General features: G+C 35.7%; 1 protein-coding gene across 10 annotated transcripts in view; it reads right to left on the bottom strand.

Moving 5' to 3' along the window:
- The window catches only part of SLC41A2 (solute carrier family 41 member 2), a 152,401-nt gene that overhangs the window by 60,452 nt on the left and 74,605 nt on the right, over positions 1–17,344 (bottom strand). For all 10 annotated transcript variants that reach the window (XM_082634448.1, XM_082634450.1, XM_082634449.1 and 7 more), the window contains exons 4-6: positions 14,605–14,676; positions 11,197–11,341; positions 7,618–7,764 (exon numbers count right to left, since the gene is read on the bottom strand). In XM_082634448.1, the coding sequence (XP_082490574.1) occupies positions 7,618–7,764; positions 11,197–11,341; positions 14,605–14,676 (364 nt within the window). The remainder of the gene's footprint in view (positions 1–7,617; positions 7,765–11,196; positions 11,342–14,604; positions 14,677–17,344) is intronic.

The raw sequence follows: 17,344 nt of genomic DNA on the forward strand, positions 1-17,344 counted from the left end.
ACATTTCACTTATCTCACAAAAGTTTCCTAGTACTTAAAGTAACCTTTCTAAATCTAATAAATTATATGTACAAATATAGTGAGTCTTATGTTTTCATAAATATTCATGCAATGTATATAAATTTGGTAAGATTTCTATTTAACAATCACAAGGATAAATTAATTACATAATTATTACTTTTAAAATGGAATCAGAAGACTGACATGTTACTGTAATGGGCTAAGTAACAAGTATATTTAAAAATGTGTACTGTCTCTTTACCATAAAATCATTCATACCATAAATTTGATTCTCAAATATTTTTATACTTAGTTCTAAGTCTCCCTAGGGTTAAAAGTTGCCTACCCATTCTTGAAACAGTTGCATCATCCCAAGACATTTTTGGTAATATCATTTTAGCTGATCGAGCTTTTATTATTGTCAGACATCTCAGCCAGGACATTCCTGCATTTTTCTCAAGGACTCTAATACATATTTTGTATGGTAGGGAATTCATAACTTAAACACAGAATTGATCTCACAGTCTTTGTAGCCTACAGCCTTAGATTTAAGTTAAATGTTACTAAATTTTTCTGACATCTCACAAGATTCTTCAACTGTTATTCACACCCTTCTCTTGGACTGAATTTTATATTTTATCATTTTAACATATTTAAAGATCTCCTCACCTATGATTAAGATGTTTAAATTAAATAGAAACTCAATTTTTTTCAAATCAGGTAGGAACAATTACTATAAATATTAAAATAATACCCAAACAAATTTTACACTCATGGCTTTAGCTGGATTTGCCATCACATCTTCAAAATAATTATGCTAACAAAATTCATTTAAATATTTCCTTCCATTTAAAGGGACATGACTAGTGCTATATATACAGTCATTTTCTCCATAGCTTTTTAAAAGATGAAAAAACTTTTATTGGATGGATTTCCAGTTCTCCTTGCTAAACCATTAGATAGGGATAAATAACATTCCAATTAGGAAGCATTCTTACCTCCTAAAACAACTAAGGTTACCAACAATCTCTTTATAGACTCAAACAGCAAACTAAAAGCATTAAGCTCCACTAAACACAACTGAAAAGAACTATTCTGCTAGATTGTCTTAGTATTTCATCTTCAGGTAAAGAGAGGAGCACCATGCCAGGCTTTTAATTTATTCTCAACATCACATCTCTGGAAGGACATCTTAAGTTGAAGAAAACATTCACCATCCTAACTCCAGAATCATTGCCCTGAATTGTCAAAGAGGGGGAAATTTTTCTCAGGAAAGAAATAAAAAATTATGAGTGGGAAGTTCCTCAAAAAGTTAAAGAGTTATCATATGATCTAGAAATTCCACTCCTAGGTATATACCAATAGAATTGAAAACATATGTTCACACAAAAACATGTATGACAATGTTCAAATGGCATTATTCATAATAGCCAAAAAGTGGGTGCAACGCAAATGTCCAACTAATGGTAAATGGATAAACAAAATGTGATATATCCATACAATGGAATATTATTCAGCCATATTATTAACCCATACAATGAAATATTATTCAGTACTGCATGGTATTCAGAACTGATTTATGCTAAAGCATGAACCTTGAAAACGTACTAATTGAAGGAAACCGGATATAAAAGGTCACATATTGTATGATTCCATTTTTTGAAATGTCTAAAATAGGCAAATCCATAAAGACAGAAACTAGATTAGTGGTTGCCAGTGCTGGGGGGAGGGTGGGATGGGGAGTGACTGCTAAAGTTTCTTTTTGGGGTGATGAAAATATTCTGGAATGAGATAATAGGTTTCACAATCTTTTAAGTATGCCCAAACTACTGAATTGTGCACTTTTTAAAAGGTGAATTGTATGATGCAATTGAATTATATCTCAATTTTTAAAAATTCCAACAATGAAAAAAAAGGAGGGGGTACTATATTCTTTAAAAATGTCAACGTTATAAACGATAAAGAACATACATATATTCATACAGACAGATGGACAGAATAAAAGATAAAGTAAATGGAGTAAAATGTTAACATTTGGTGAACATGGATACAGGGTATACAGGGTTTTTTGTACTATTTTATTTTTGCAACTATTCTATAAGTTTAAAATTATCTCCAAATAAAATTTTTAACATTAAAAAAAGTGGGAAAACCATGGTAAAATCAAAATATCTAAAATGATTTACTGCAAATGTATTCTATTTCAATTTCCTGCAAATCTAACATGCCCACTCCCACTAAATTAAATCATATGTTTAATTGTATAGGACCCTCTTACCTTTTCCCTGGCTAAATTCTAATCCAAGAGTTAGGTGGAAATTACAAATATACAAAAAGGGAAAGGTGCTAAAATATTCCTCTTTTTAGGATATATTGGTGTTTTATAGATAATTAAAGAATTACTTTTAGAAAACCACTAATGACACAATCAGTAAGAGAAACTGGTTGACTAAAAGCCAACCGTGAACTTCTGCATTAATATCAAAACCTAAAAGTGTCTGCCTTCTAAATCAAATACACTTAAATGACCCTAGTCAAAATAATATTTTGTATTAATTTCTGGGTATATCATCTTGTGTAATGTGGTAGGCTGAATAATGGTCCTCAAAGACATCCACATCCTAATCTCCAGAACCAGGGAATGTTACCTTATATGGCAAAAAGGGGCTTTGCAGATGTGATTAAGTCAAGGATTTTGAAATAGGGAGATTATCCTGGATTATTTTAGTAAACCCTAAAGTAATCACAGGTGTGTACTTATAGGCAGGAAGTAGACAGGAATTTGACTACAGAAGACAAAATAATGTGACCACAGAAGCAGAGATCAGTAATGTGGCTGCAAGCCAAGGAATGCTAGCGCTACCAGAAAATGAAACAAATTAAGGAACGATTCCCCCTGAAACCTCCAGAAGGAACAAGCCCCGCCGACACCTTCATTTTAGCCTTGAATAACAAACTCATTTTGGACTTTGACCTCCAGAACTGTACGAAAATTAATTACTGTTGTTTTAAGCCACAAGGTTGTGGTAATTTGTTACAGCAGCAATGGAAATGAATACAGGATTACAGATAAAACTGTAGAATTTTAAGCCTAATAAATGTCTGTGTACCTCGGTACTGATTCCATGATATAGGTAAACTACAGAAAGGTAAGGATTAACACAGCTAAAGTGGTTCAAATTGCTATGATTCAACTTAACTGCGAAACATAACTGCCATCTTTTTGATTCATGGCTTTCACATTTATCTAGATTGTTGGTGGCATTTTGTAACTGCTGTTACATAATTTCATTAATAGCATTCATTATTATTTTTTTTTTTTTTTTTTCTTTTTGCGGTATGCGGGCCTCTCACTGTTGTGGCCTCTCCCGTTGCGGAGCACAGGCTCCGGATGCGCAGGCCCAGCGGCCATGGCTCACGGGCCCAGCCGCTCCGCGGCATATGGGATCCTCCCAGACCGGGGCACGAACCCGTATCCCCTGCATCGGCAGGCGGACTCTCAACCACTGCGCCACCAGGGAGGCCCAGCATTCATTATTTTCACCCTAAATTCTTCTGAAATATGTGGCTGCTATGAGTGACATTTTTATATAATAGCTGTTTGTGTGCAAACAAGAAAGCAATGGGCATGGAAAGTTGTAAACACTTTTTAAAATGCCCTTTATAATAACCATTAGAATTTCCTCACTAGACTGACCTTCTAGGAATCACTCTAAACTGAGATCAGACGGTGCTACAGAACTCTGCAAAGAGTGACATGCACAATAATTTTACATTCTACTTACATCACCACATCAAGGCAGTGATACTCTAGAATGTTTTGTAAATAACCAGATGGCATCCCTGTTAGTCTCCACAGGACCCAAGTAACAATCTGAGGCGGACTGTTATTGCTCTTAGAGCTTATTGCTTCTTAGGCCATCTTTTTAAAGTTAACCTTGAGGAATGAGAAATGAATCAACTTTTGCTTCTCAGATCTTGCCTAAAGAGAGAAAAGCTGATAATTTTTCAAATCAGTATATATCATGTACATACAAGAATTACATAGCCATGTAGTTATAAAAAATTGAAAAAGAATCTTTAAAATCCTCTTAAAATTATGCATACAAGAAAAAGAAAAGGCAACAATCATTGTGTACAGGTATTTCAGTTACTGGCCCAACGTTAGATCCTTTAATAGTTTTTAAAAATTACTGCATGTTTAAAGATTACCATATGGATGAATAAATGTCTTTATACTTTTTCTGCAAGTCATACCTAAGCATATCATAATCTAGAGCTTAGATTACTCTCTAAACTGACTTTCTATTTCTTCTTCTATTTTCTTTTTTTTTAAGATTTTTTTTTGATATGGACCATTTTTTTTCTTTAAAGTCTTTATTGAATTTGTTAGAATGCTGCTTCTGCTTTGTGTTTTGGTTTTTTGGCTGTGAGTCATGTGGGATCTTAGCTCCCAACCAGGGGTTGAACCTGTGTCTCCTGCATTAGAAGGTGAAGTCTTAACCACTGGACTACCAAGGAAGTCCCTCCTCTTCTATTTTCATTTGAAATAGATTTTTTCTAGCCACGTGTTGCCATTTTTATTTTTTTATGGTGATACTAATGTCTAGATACTTTCTGCTAAGGCAGTATACACTATTTTCCTAATACTATGTCCTCATTGAAAGGATCGTTTTTTCATTACAATCTATTATGTTATTGGACAGGTACTGTGGCAAAGTCATTTAGAGGGATAACTCTCCTTCATTTTCCATACATATACCACTTCCTGAATAATTTCTATTCACATTAATTGGATGGCTTTCAAAAGGAATAAAACATTTGGTGAAGTGCTATTTATTTAACATCCACTATGTATATGGCACTATGGGGTCAACAAAACAAATAAATAAAATAAAGACACAGTTTTGTCCTCAAGAGGCTTATACCATCATAAGGGAAGATACTACATTTACTGAAAAAGCTATAATGACTGGCTAAATATAAAGAATGACTTAAGAGAAGTGTCAATAAAGTGCTATAGGAATTCAGAGGAGAAAAAGATTACCTAAGATTAGGGAAATTTATGAATTTAGTTTTGAAAAATGAGGATTCTGACTGGCCTTCATGGAGGAGGGGAACGACATAAGAAAGAAAAGACAAAAATCACAAGTGGCATACGAGAATCAGTAAATGGCTGAGTTTGGCTGGAGTACAAGAAAGGCAAGAGGTACAAGAAAGGGAGGGGCAGGCAGGAGCTTGAGAAGGTAAGACTCCAGGAGGCCTGAACACCAAGTTAAAACTTCAACCTTGTTCACTAAGCAATAAAGACTTCCTCAGGGTGACTACAAAAATAAAGTCAGTAACAGTAAACAAAGCTTTGTTTCTTTTGTCCTTTTTTTGGAGAACTGGAGAGGTGAGAAGGGGGAAATTCCATATTTACTTCAGATATCAGAAATCAGCACGTTTTATCAGGAGTGGAAGAAAGGTAGCACACTGAATGAATGTAGAGTGAGCCTCAGTACTTGTACCGAAGCTAACAGAATGCCAGGGGAGCTGTTCAAAGTCATTTCTGAATATCCAAAGCTCTAAGTAAGGAGTTAAGTGAGACTTTTCTCAATGTCCAATTCTTTGAGAGCCACATAATTCACGGCCTCTATTTATAACCAAAGCATATGGCTGCCATGAAATCCTCTTTTTATCTCTAAAGACAGCTAAGTATTTCCAGTATAGTTCAGGAATTGAACTCTGTCTCCAAGAGCTAGGCATCCCACTCAGCAGGATGAATGGGATCTTGGAATTTAAATATGCCCATTCCTAATCTCTGTTCAGAATACCTCCAATAAGAGGCTTCCAACTGCTGGTCCTATGAGGCCCCCTAGTGCTCAAGATGCAAACACTTTATTGTAGAAATCCAAAACACCTTTAAATTAGCTGTGGAATCAATCAGTAGCTCATTAAAAAATATAATTTTAGAGAAACAAATGATACAGATGAAATGTAAAAGATCCTGTTTTAATTAGTTCATCTTGAATTACTTTCAGCCAACTTTCAGAAGACAAGTAAAGGCCTAGAAAAGGCTAAGCAATATTTAATAATAAAATTATTTTACAAAATTATGGTCTCATTACATTTCACTTTTTAAATTTCCTGATCTAGTTAAACTACTAATATATCATCTATAACACTCAAAATATTGAAAGCTTTAGAGAATAACACATTATGTTAAGTCTTTTATAAGGAGTTTAGCACTTGTGTAATTTTTAAAAATAAATTCCACAGAAGTTGATTTATCTTATGGAATATCGTAATAGTCTGTATCATTGTAACAAATGTCATATTTATTATGGTAACATTCTTCGGTAGCTTCAACTGGTGGAGACACCCTGGTATTTGGCAGGCAGCTGATATCATGGTAATTTAAGTACCCAAGTCTGCAAATAATATACTTTTCTTTTTTATGGGAACAAGATCTTACATTTGGGCCATTGATCATTTACTGTCTTCTACCTTACTTCAACTAGACACATCTTATCTTCTATATGAGAATTTTCCTTTAACATACATATCAAGTCTTAATGAGTATTGTTTTTATGTCATTAAATAATTTATGGTAGTTTTATATACTACATGAAACTTCTCTTGATATCTCCAAAAGTAGTAGAAAATGACTGCCTTTGACAGGTTAAAGCCCTCTCTTTAGTTCAAAAACATTTATCTGAGACTCTTACTTCTACAAACCAAATATACTTTAGATTTATTCTAAAGTATACCACAAATCTGTCTAGAATCCATGAATATATATGAGGATATGTGATTAAATGTTTGCTTCTGGCTTGGCTTATAAACTCTCTCTTTCTCTCTGTCTCTCTCACTGTTTTTTTTTTTTTTTTTTTTGTATTACTGTGGGTTTCTATTTTCTTTTAATTTTTTAAAAATTTGGCATCAAAAAAAATGAAACTACAACCAACTTTTAGCACTAAACCTATGCTCACAAATCATATACATCTACATTGACAATAGCCACACAGTATAAATTTGCATTAAAACAATCCATTACATTCTATAAATACCCTATTACTATTATCAGGAATCACAGATATAAGATGACTCCAAATTCACACAGCATTCAGGCTCTTTTTCATGGTGATTTTTGGTTGTTAGTATTAATTGCCATGTTGGTTTCTGAAAGGTGGAAAAATCACTAAATTTCAAACTCCACCGTAACTTATGTTTTGAGATAACAGTGCAACACGTATATCAGAATCCTGTGGGTTGACCCATCAGTGGCTACACATTCAGAGGAAAGGGCAGAATTCACAGACTATGACAGATCTGTGTTCAACCTTCCTACCCACAGTGGGTAACACACATAACCTTTATGATCCTCAGTTTTCTCATCTGAAATTAGAAATGATAATCCTTATCTTTTGAGTTTTAAACTCTTTAAGAAGAGAAAAATATGCGAGAACCACAACACATAGTAGGTGTACAACAAGTAACAGTTATCGTTCTAATCAGCCTCAACTACAGTTCTAACACAGATGAAGGCCACCACGGAGTCATGACATTGCTGCAACAATATTTATTTAAAGAGACTCTGAATAATGCATTATAGTTAATTTCAAGTCAACTTACCAAGACAGGAGTACAAACCCTGACTTATCCAAGCTAATATGGCAAGAGTTATAAGGTCACCAAAACTAGCAGCAATGGGTGTAGCAACATTATCGGGATTTATCCCAGTCTTCTTTGAACCAACGATAACCCCAACCATTATTATTCCTAGAAAAAAATAAAGCTCATTACTTTTTCTGCTATAATTTAAAGAAAATCAATCCCCCGAAATATTGAAATACATAGGCTAGACAAACAGTGTATCACTTCCGGTTAGACTGCTTAGATAAGCTGACTAAAGCAAACAAAACATTTTACTTGAATGCTTTGGCAAAATGTTTTTCAACAAATTCCAAGTGGGGATCACAAAAGATCTGAGAAGTTCAATGTTGCATTTAGATACCTGAAGAGCTACTGTAAAATAACATTAAAGTTCCAAATTTAGTAACATGCATGTCTTAGATGTAATGTATTCATGTGTATCAAAGCCAAAGATTTTATTTTAACCCTCAAATAAAGTATGTCAAAGAAAGGTGAGTCATATTTAAGGACTTCTCTGGTGGCAGAGTGGTTAAGAATCTGCCTGCCAATGCAGGAGACACAGGTTCGAGCCCTGGTCCGGGAAGATCCCACATGCCATGGAGCAACGAAGCCCGTGTGCCACAACTACTGAGCTTGCGAGTGACAACTACTGAAGCTCGCGCACCTAGAGCCCATGCTCCGCAGCAAGAGAAGCCACCACAATGAAAAGCCTGCGCACCGCAACGAAGACCCAACACAGCCAAAAATAAATAAATAAAAAATACATTTTAAATAAATAAATAAATAAAAAGGTGAGTCATATTTATACACATAGCAATTGGGAAGAAGGCCAACAAAACCAGATTTGTTTACATAGTGGTAGCCAGAAATGCTTGCTTCATTTTATTATTAAAAAGTGTTGAGGGCCTCCCTGGTGGCGCAGTGGTTGAGAGTCCGCCTGCCGATGCAGGGGATACGGGTTCGTGCCCCGGTCTGGGAGGATCCCATATGCCGCGGAGCGGCTGGGCCCGTGAGCCATGGCCGCTGGGCCTGCGCATCCGGAGCCTGTGCTCCGCAACGGGAGAGGCCACAACAGTGAGAGGCCCGCATACCGCAAAAAGAAAAAAAAAAAAAAAAAAAAAAAAAAAAAAGTGTTGAAGTATTAAGAAGAGGGAAGTAATTAAATTTAACACTGCAGGCCAGAATACAAGAAGCAGTCTTTGTAAAGGATATTCTTTAAACCCCAAGTTTCTGTCTATGAACCTATAACAACAGAAGATGAAAATGTGACTGTGTACTTATACTTTTAAATCCTTATATTCTTGAATGTAGAAATGGGAGAAAAATGATAGCATAACAGCCATACCCAATTGTATAGATTTTCTCAGGCCAACACATTTAAGAGGATGCAGGGCAGAGAAAATTTAAGATTAGTTCATTTATGTCTTAACCATAAATCAATATGGAAGCCTAAATATGGCTATAGACAAAAACCAGAATCTCACTGCATTTTTAGACTGAAAATGACTCTAAATGATTTTATTCTAACATACTCACTTTATAGATTATAAAATTGAGGTCCTAGGAGTAGGTTTAAATTCTTGCATAAGGTCCCATAGCTTGTAAGTAACAGTGTTTTTTCTACTACCCCGTAAAGCCAAATTATTGAAAGTAGAATTTTTGTTCAATGTCTCACGTCTTATATTCTGGAGGCTTTTTCAATCTATGGACTTACCTTTCCCATAATATCATTGTAAACAGAAAAAAACAATAGCAGGAAAAAAACTTAAACATTATACAATAATCAGTCAAGATGTGATCACATAAATTATTTTTTCAAAATCAGCACATTTAAAGATCAATGTGGAAAGTTCTCCTGTGAAAGAATGCTGTCTATAACTTTTCAGCTGAAAACAAATATTTTGCCATCATGGACCAGTGGAAAGAGCTGGGAGGCAGGAAATGGGTTTTAATTATGATTTTTCTGTGAACAAGCTGATGAAATTGGACAAGTCACCTTACCTAAGTCAGTTTTCTCACCTACAAAAGGTGGTCAGTAGTATCTGCTCTACATATATAAAGGTCAAGTTATCATAAAATTAGAACACACATTATTAAAAGTAAGAAGGCTAACAAATATATTTTAAAAATCTGAATTTTTATGGTTTTAAAAATCCCAGGCAATACAAATACTTGTTAGTCTGAAAAGTTTTAAACAATTTTTTCTAAATGAAACAATATTAGAGAGAAAACAGAAGCAAATGAGCCTAAAGAAACAGAGTGCTAATGCTTTAACACTTTTTTTTTTTTACCAGAAATTAGTTTCCCAATAGCATAACTTCACTATGCTTTCACCAGTGTTAACACCATTCAATTCTAGTAATTCTATATAAAGACAAGAAACTACCCCTGGTACGATTTAAGTACTAAAATAAAATGCTTGAAAATATTTTGGTAGTCAGGTCTTAATTTTAAGAGTTTCTAAGTTACCAGAACCTAGCCGAAAAAGTTAGCTTTGTTGTATGATCACCTGACAGTAGAGTGTTCGATTTTTAACCTTGCTGATGATCTAAAATGAGAAGATGGTAATAATAAAATAAAAATTACCAAGTCTTTCTGATTACTGTTCCATAATAAGCTAGTTCTCTAGTGTAAAGTTGATATTAATAAATCAATATAAAGAATGATATCCCAACTAAAAAAATTATAATGTAGTTAAACATTAAAACCTTCTGGCTCTTTAACGTTCTATAGCCAACAATATGCTGTGTTAAGCATATGGTTATACTTGTATTGCCACAGAAACAGTAATTTTTTTGAAATCTGAAACTTAAAAAAATTTCAACAGAGGGACTGCTTTTTTTAAAAAAATTAATTTATTTATTTATTTTTGGCTGTGTTGGGTCTTTGTTGCTGCGCGTGGGCTTCCTCTAGTTGCCGTGAGCGGGGCTACTCTTTGTTGTGGTGCGTGGGCTTCTCACTGAGGTGGCTTCTCTTGTTGCAGAGCATGGGCTCTAGGCGCGCGGGCTTCAGTAGCTGTGGTGCGCGGGCTCTAGAGCGCAGGCTCAATATTGTGGCACACGGGCTTAGTTGCTCCGCAGCATGTGGGATCTTCCAGGACCAGGGCTCGAACCAGTGTCCCCCTCATTGGCAGGTGGATTCTTAACCACTGCGCCACCAGGGAAACCCAGAGGGACTGCTTTCAAAGCTCAGAATTCCTGGAATACTTGCTACTCAGATGACAAGCTGGTAAATCCTCTGCACGATTTCCAGACAGGAGATTCTCAATTAATTTAAATTACAGAAACAAATGAATATCTAGACTATTTTCCTGATCTTGTCTGGGAGATGCACCAGGGGACCTAAAGCTGGGACACAACCTCAGAAAGCTTGCTCTATACTAAGGCTTACGTATAAGATATATAAATATATCTGAAACAATCTATTTTAAAAGTTTGTAGATCACTTTTCTCTGTTTTTTATCATGAACAAGTACCATTTAAATAAAAATAGTTAACATGGAAAATAAATAATTAGAAAGTAAAATATTATAGAGTAGGCATTTATAAATGTACTTACCCTGCAGAAGAGATGCAATGAAGGCAGTTGCTACGCTGCTAGAGCACAAAAGTATGGAATGATCAAGATAGTATTTTCCCTCTGGAATCCAGCCCAGTATAATGGCTGCCACAGCTGCTAGAAAGCCAACTACTGTTGCTTGAACCTTAAAAAAGTTTTAATAAAATCCAACAGAATTATTCATTTTGAAAATGCATTTTTTATTTTATGATGTAAATATGCATACAAGGAGTCAGAAGAAAGTATGATATATGGTAATTGAGCTGCCTTACCTTTTGAAGAAGCTACTGTAGTTTATTTTACTATTCCCTAAGGTGATGGGTTCTTAAAGTGCCCTGATCTGGCAGCAGTAGGTATGGAATGGGATCTAGGAATCTATTTTTAACAAGCACCCTAAGTGACTTTGATGGTGTAACCCACAGATCACCTAAAAAATACCAATCTGAAGACTGAAAAGTACCCAATCCACATAACTAAGTCTGACTCTAGACACAGTATTGGCAAAAGATTGGATTCTACAATCAAATGATAAGAGTTTGATTCCTAGCTACACCACTTAACCTTGTGGCAAGCTATTTAAATTTATTCATCCAACAAGCATTAATTTAGGATCTACTATGTACAAGGTGCTATGCTTAGTGTTGGGCTACAATGGTGGTCAAAATAGATTTATTTCCTGCCCTCACAGAGCTCTTGGTCAATGGGAGGGACAGACATTAAAAAAATAACCTCACAAATAGTCACCATTGTGATTAGTGCTATAAAAACCTTAGCTCGTAATCTGAAAAATGATAATGATAATATCGAACATGAAAGGGTTATTTTGATATTTAAATGAATTACATAAATATATAAAGTACTTCCCACAGTGGTGGCACAAAGCAACCCTCAGGAGAAAAGAAAAAAATGCAATTACTCTTAGAATCCTATTAGTCGAATGTTAGAACTAAAAGAAACCCTGAAGGAATCTCCAGTTCACTGATTCTTAACTGTGTTTGTGTCATAGACTCCTTCGACAATTTGGTAAAAATTTTATAGATTCTTCCCTCCACGAAAACACAGATGCATTCAATATTTTGAGTAGAACTTCTGGGTGCTTAGACTCTCTGAAGCCAATCCATGTACTGGAATCCAGGGCTCCAGGTGAAAAACCCAAGTAGTCTGATCTTGTCATAGAGTAAATTAATGGAAAAGCCTGGGCCAGCAAGTCCAGATATCCTAGATTCCAGCCCCACATCTTTCATTACAGCAGATTCAGAGCTGAGAGTCAAGCTGTAAGCACCATTATGGTTGTACCAGTTGCTAAGATACTTCAGCATTCTCTTACTGGTGAGTAAATAATATGGTATGTAAAAGAAATAAAATTAATTAATAATTTAAATTCTAGCACTGTGATTCCAAGGTTTTTCTTAGAAATAAAATATAGTGCTTTTACTTCTTGGAAATGAAATACAGAGCTAGGGAGCCTATGTAAGACTTACAGCATATGCGCACGCGCACACACACACACACACACACACACCCCTGAGATAAATAAGTCCTATTCTGTAAACCTGCAAAGGAAATGCCCCGTTGTACCCAAGAGAAGAGCAGAGTCTGGGTTAAGGAGTAGCTGGGGAGGTTAACAGGAGCCATAAATACATGTGAGCGCAGGGCACATCCCTCCTGGTGAGGTAATGATTCTTCAGTGGGATTGGGAGCTTTGCTTTATTTGACAATTTATGGACAGGTTGAGGTGGCCACTGTGTACAACTGTGGAGAAATCTGTGACAGATCATCTGCTTAGTGTCCCAGTTAATAGTCAGAAGAACACACCCCAGCTAATGCCAGCATGAGCCTCCTCTGTCCTTTCCATCGCTCCCCACCTCTACCCTCCATAACTAGCCTCTAGTCGAAGGAACACTGCTAACCCATCCCACGCCCCTCCCCACGCCATCTACTCCCTCACGAGCTTTAGCGGATAAAGCCTCAGAGATAGCACAACCGCCACCCCCCACCTGACCTTGTTTTCTTCTCCCCTCTGCTTCTGTCCACAGGTAACTGGGCTCCAACCAGTTGCCGCCTCACTGGCTGGCACCGACTATGTCCTGATGGGCCTGTGTGGGGTTCCCTGTTTCTCATGCATCCTTGGTGGAGTGAGACAAAGACACAGACTTCAGGCTGTGGCAACTAGGATCAGTGAATCCCCGGCCATCACTGGCTCCCATCCTGACCAACAGTTGTGGGGAGAGAGGATGACAAGGGAAGGGTAGAGACTAAGAGTGAAAGGAAAAATTAAAAGCAGAGATGGAAAATTATTAGAATAATTTGATGAATAAGTTATAGTACAATTCATATAACTTAGTAAGAGTTTAGGGTATTTAAAGAAAAAAATGGAATATATTTTCAAATTTTAATTTATATATTAATTTATAGTTGTCTACTGGTTGTTAGATATTTTGGTTATTACTCCGGCATAGATTCCTACAGTTTTGAGCTGAAAAGGATCATGCACGTCTCTAGTGCAATACTGTGGAAAAGAAGAGGAAAATAAAGCACAGAAAGGTTAAGTTAACAAAGGTTATATAGCTAGTTAATGTTAGAGCTGAGATTAGATACCAGATTTCTTATTTCTAACCCTGTGATCTTAGAAGCAGTTGCACAGATATTTTTTTAAAGCCTATATTCCAAAACTTCCTTTATTTCTTTGTCTTTGAACATTACATGAAATAAATAGTTTGCCACATGTTCTCAACATTATGTCCTAGTTGAACTAACATTAAAATTAGTGAGCATTTCCTAAGCTTGCACTTGCTAAAGAGGTGCTAGGGGGCTGCAGTCTTGTGTCTTGGGGATAGGGGAGGGTGGTGGGAGAGACAGAGATATTCCCCTGAGATTAGAAAGAACTGTAGGTAATCTATATATCATTCATGTATATGTAATTGACAATTTAATGTGCTCATTTTTATTAACACTGATAACATTAACAAATTAAGGAAAATTCAGCTTAAACAAACATCTTACCATAATATATTTTAAAAGTTGAGTTTAATTAAATAGAGGATTTACTTTAAAAAAAATCAAAGTAGAAAAACAGCACCTAAGCCATGAAGTGCTAAATATTTATTTGTACAGATATTAACTCAAATTCTGGCTCTGTTATATAATTATGGTAGAAGAGATTTCATATATTTATTCTATATTTTGCACATTATACATTTTTCATATTTAGAAGAATCTGATCAGTTTCTAGAAAAAGAAAACTTTCAGAAGCCATGGGTATCCATTTATTCTATCACTTGTTCATAGTACCCAATTATTATTTTAGGTCCCCTGAAACAATTAAATGGTAGACTTAAGAGCACTAAAATTTATTCCATTCTTACAGGTAAAACTCAAGATCTGTAAACAAATATATGCATCACTTACCTGTTTTAAAGCCAAGTTGCCAATTATTAAGTTCCACTTTTCAATGGGTGAATCCATCTTCCCAATATTTACCTGTTAAGATGGATAGTTTCATGTATCACTGAATAATCCACATGCTCTGTACTCTGTTTAAACAGCGTATGAAGTCTTAAAGCCAAAAATAATCCTTTAGTATACTCGATGAGCTCACATTGCATGTTAAATATAATTTTAAATTCACTACAAGTCTTGCATCTCACACTCAGCTTGCCTGGGACGTTTAGAAAAAAAATTTTTTTTAACTTAATTACTAGCTCATAAGAACTAGTGGGCCAGTTAGTACTATCTACCTGCCCTCTGATGTTATTTTACAACTAACATCAAGTGTCATACTAACATGTCAAATTTTGTCTACTGAGGCCTAACATAAATAATTACATAATTTTTAGCTGCTAGCGTTTAATTCCACATCATGAAACTTATGTAATTTCAAGAATTATTGACCAAAAAACCCAGATATAAATAAATCATTCATATTACATAATTTATATTTGAGTCATAACTAAAACTGTTATCAATAAAAAATTCATTCAGTTCACATATGAATTTTTTTTTTTTTCCCCTGCAGAATGCGGGCCTCTCACTGCTGTGGCCTCTCCCATTGCGGAGCGCAGGCTCGGGACGCGCAGGCCCAGCGGCCATGGCTCACGGGCCCAGCCGCTCCGCGGCATGTGGGATCCTCCCGGACCGGAGCACGGACCCGTGTCCCCTGCATCGGCAGGCGGACTCTCAACCACTGCGCCACCAGGGAAGCCCTCACATATGAATTTTGATAATGTACTTCACTATTAAAATGTATACATCTGTTGGCTAAATCAAAGAATAGCCTCCAAAAAATAATATTATTATTCACATATTCAATTGCTCTGTAAGCTAAATCATACTTCTCAACCACATAGGATTCAAAAACTGTATATCCAAAACAGATAAGTTTTTCTAATGCAGTCATTTGGAAAGCAAAGCAATCATCATTAAAAATATACTAAGCCAGGTTTCAATGATTCATTATATGGTTGTTCACTGAAGACAGATGAATGGGTAAAGTGGGAGATATATAAGGGTAATTATTTATGGGTAGTTAACCATGGACAAACTAGAGTTTAGTTCACTGGCTTCAAACCAACAGGTTAAGTGCTACATCAACACTTCCTGTATCAATGTGGAAAACAGATTCTATTCTCTAACTTCACTCTCGACTGTAGTCTCAAAGTATCAAGCAAATGCACATATTAAGATTTCTCAGTGTTTCCGAATAATTATTCCTGCTGTCTTTACTTATTATTTCCTTCCTAAGCCTGAAAGTCTAAATTATTGAAAAAATTTGCGTTTGCAGCTCTAGCAACCTGAGTCTCTGCTCTAGTGAACAAGGTACAAGCAACATTTAAAAAGTGAACCTATCTTGGGTTTAGTGTTCAAGAAATAGGTATGAGAGAAATTAGTTATTTTTTTATAACTTTTAGAAAGATGTCTGTAGGTATAGGAAGCAATCTAAAATGATTCTGTGAAAAAGTACAAGATGTCAAGACTCCACGACTGCTTGATGATCAATGGAGACACACATTCATCATGGTCTAGGAAAAGATTAAGAAAGGTGAAGGTGACAGAATGAATGAGCACCATGAATTAGGTAAGCAACTGTGCCAGATTCACTTGGTATCATCACTACCAGTGATGGCTGCAGTGACATGCCTCAAAATCCCCTTCTCTAGAGCTTCAGCTTACAGTCTGCCAGTGAGAAGAACTTGCCTAAGATTTGAAAGGCAGAAGTGAAGGAGAGGCCATTATTTTTGGAAGGTCTCATTGGTCAGATACAGTAGCATCCAGACCTCTTCATTACAATGCACCCATGGCTTTCTTCCCCTACTCCAGTGCTTCAGGTTGTTTCTCTGATCCTCCTACTTCAACTTCTCCCACATTTGTGTAAGCCCAGATTGGTCTATTAAACTCCTTATTGCCACAATACATAACATGGCTCTGTTTCCCTGACCAAACCCAACTGACAGAGCAACTTCACACTACTCAGTTAATTGTATTATAAATGATGATGATCACAATCTCTAAGTCCCTTCCAGTCTAGAAGTCTCTGAACCTGCAATCCTTTTAGTGTAAGATAAATAATAAACAGCAAGTTGATGTATGATGTGAAATAAAATATATTTCATATTTATGAAATATAATTTATGATATAAAATTTAAAAAGTAGAATATATTCACAAACAATAACTTTATTTTACAAAGAAAGGACTTTTAGAAGAATTTTAAAAAGAAAATAAAACTAGAGAAATGTTGACCCATTTCCATAGTTAGGAAGAACAGTTACAGTATGGGCATTAGGGTGGGGTATGGCAAGACACAGAAAATTGACCCTAGTTGCCTCCAACTTGTAAAAACTGTACCAAGACGCAGGCTAACCCACCCTACTGTCCAGAGCCTAGGATTAATGTGAACTATCTATATTTTTTCAGAGTAGAGAGGGAGAAGCATGAATGTTCTATCTAAAGGCCTTTGCTGGATCTATTTTTATTAGATTAGTTGACCTGATGGTGCTCAGCTAGAGAAACTAAGAACTTGGAAGGTGATAAAGCACATTAGGGCAAGATCTGATAAAGACTTTTGTGTAATCCAGATTTATTTAAATTACATCTATCTTAAAGTACCAGAAAAACAGGCTTCTGCAGATATACTAACTAGTCTTTTAGGA

Source organism: Mesoplodon mirus, assembly GCF_964341445.2.
Source record: "Mesoplodon mirus genome assembly, chromosome: 11".
NCBI classification, from domain to species: domain Eukaryota; kingdom Metazoa; phylum Chordata; class Mammalia; order Artiodactyla; family Ziphiidae; genus Mesoplodon; species Mesoplodon mirus.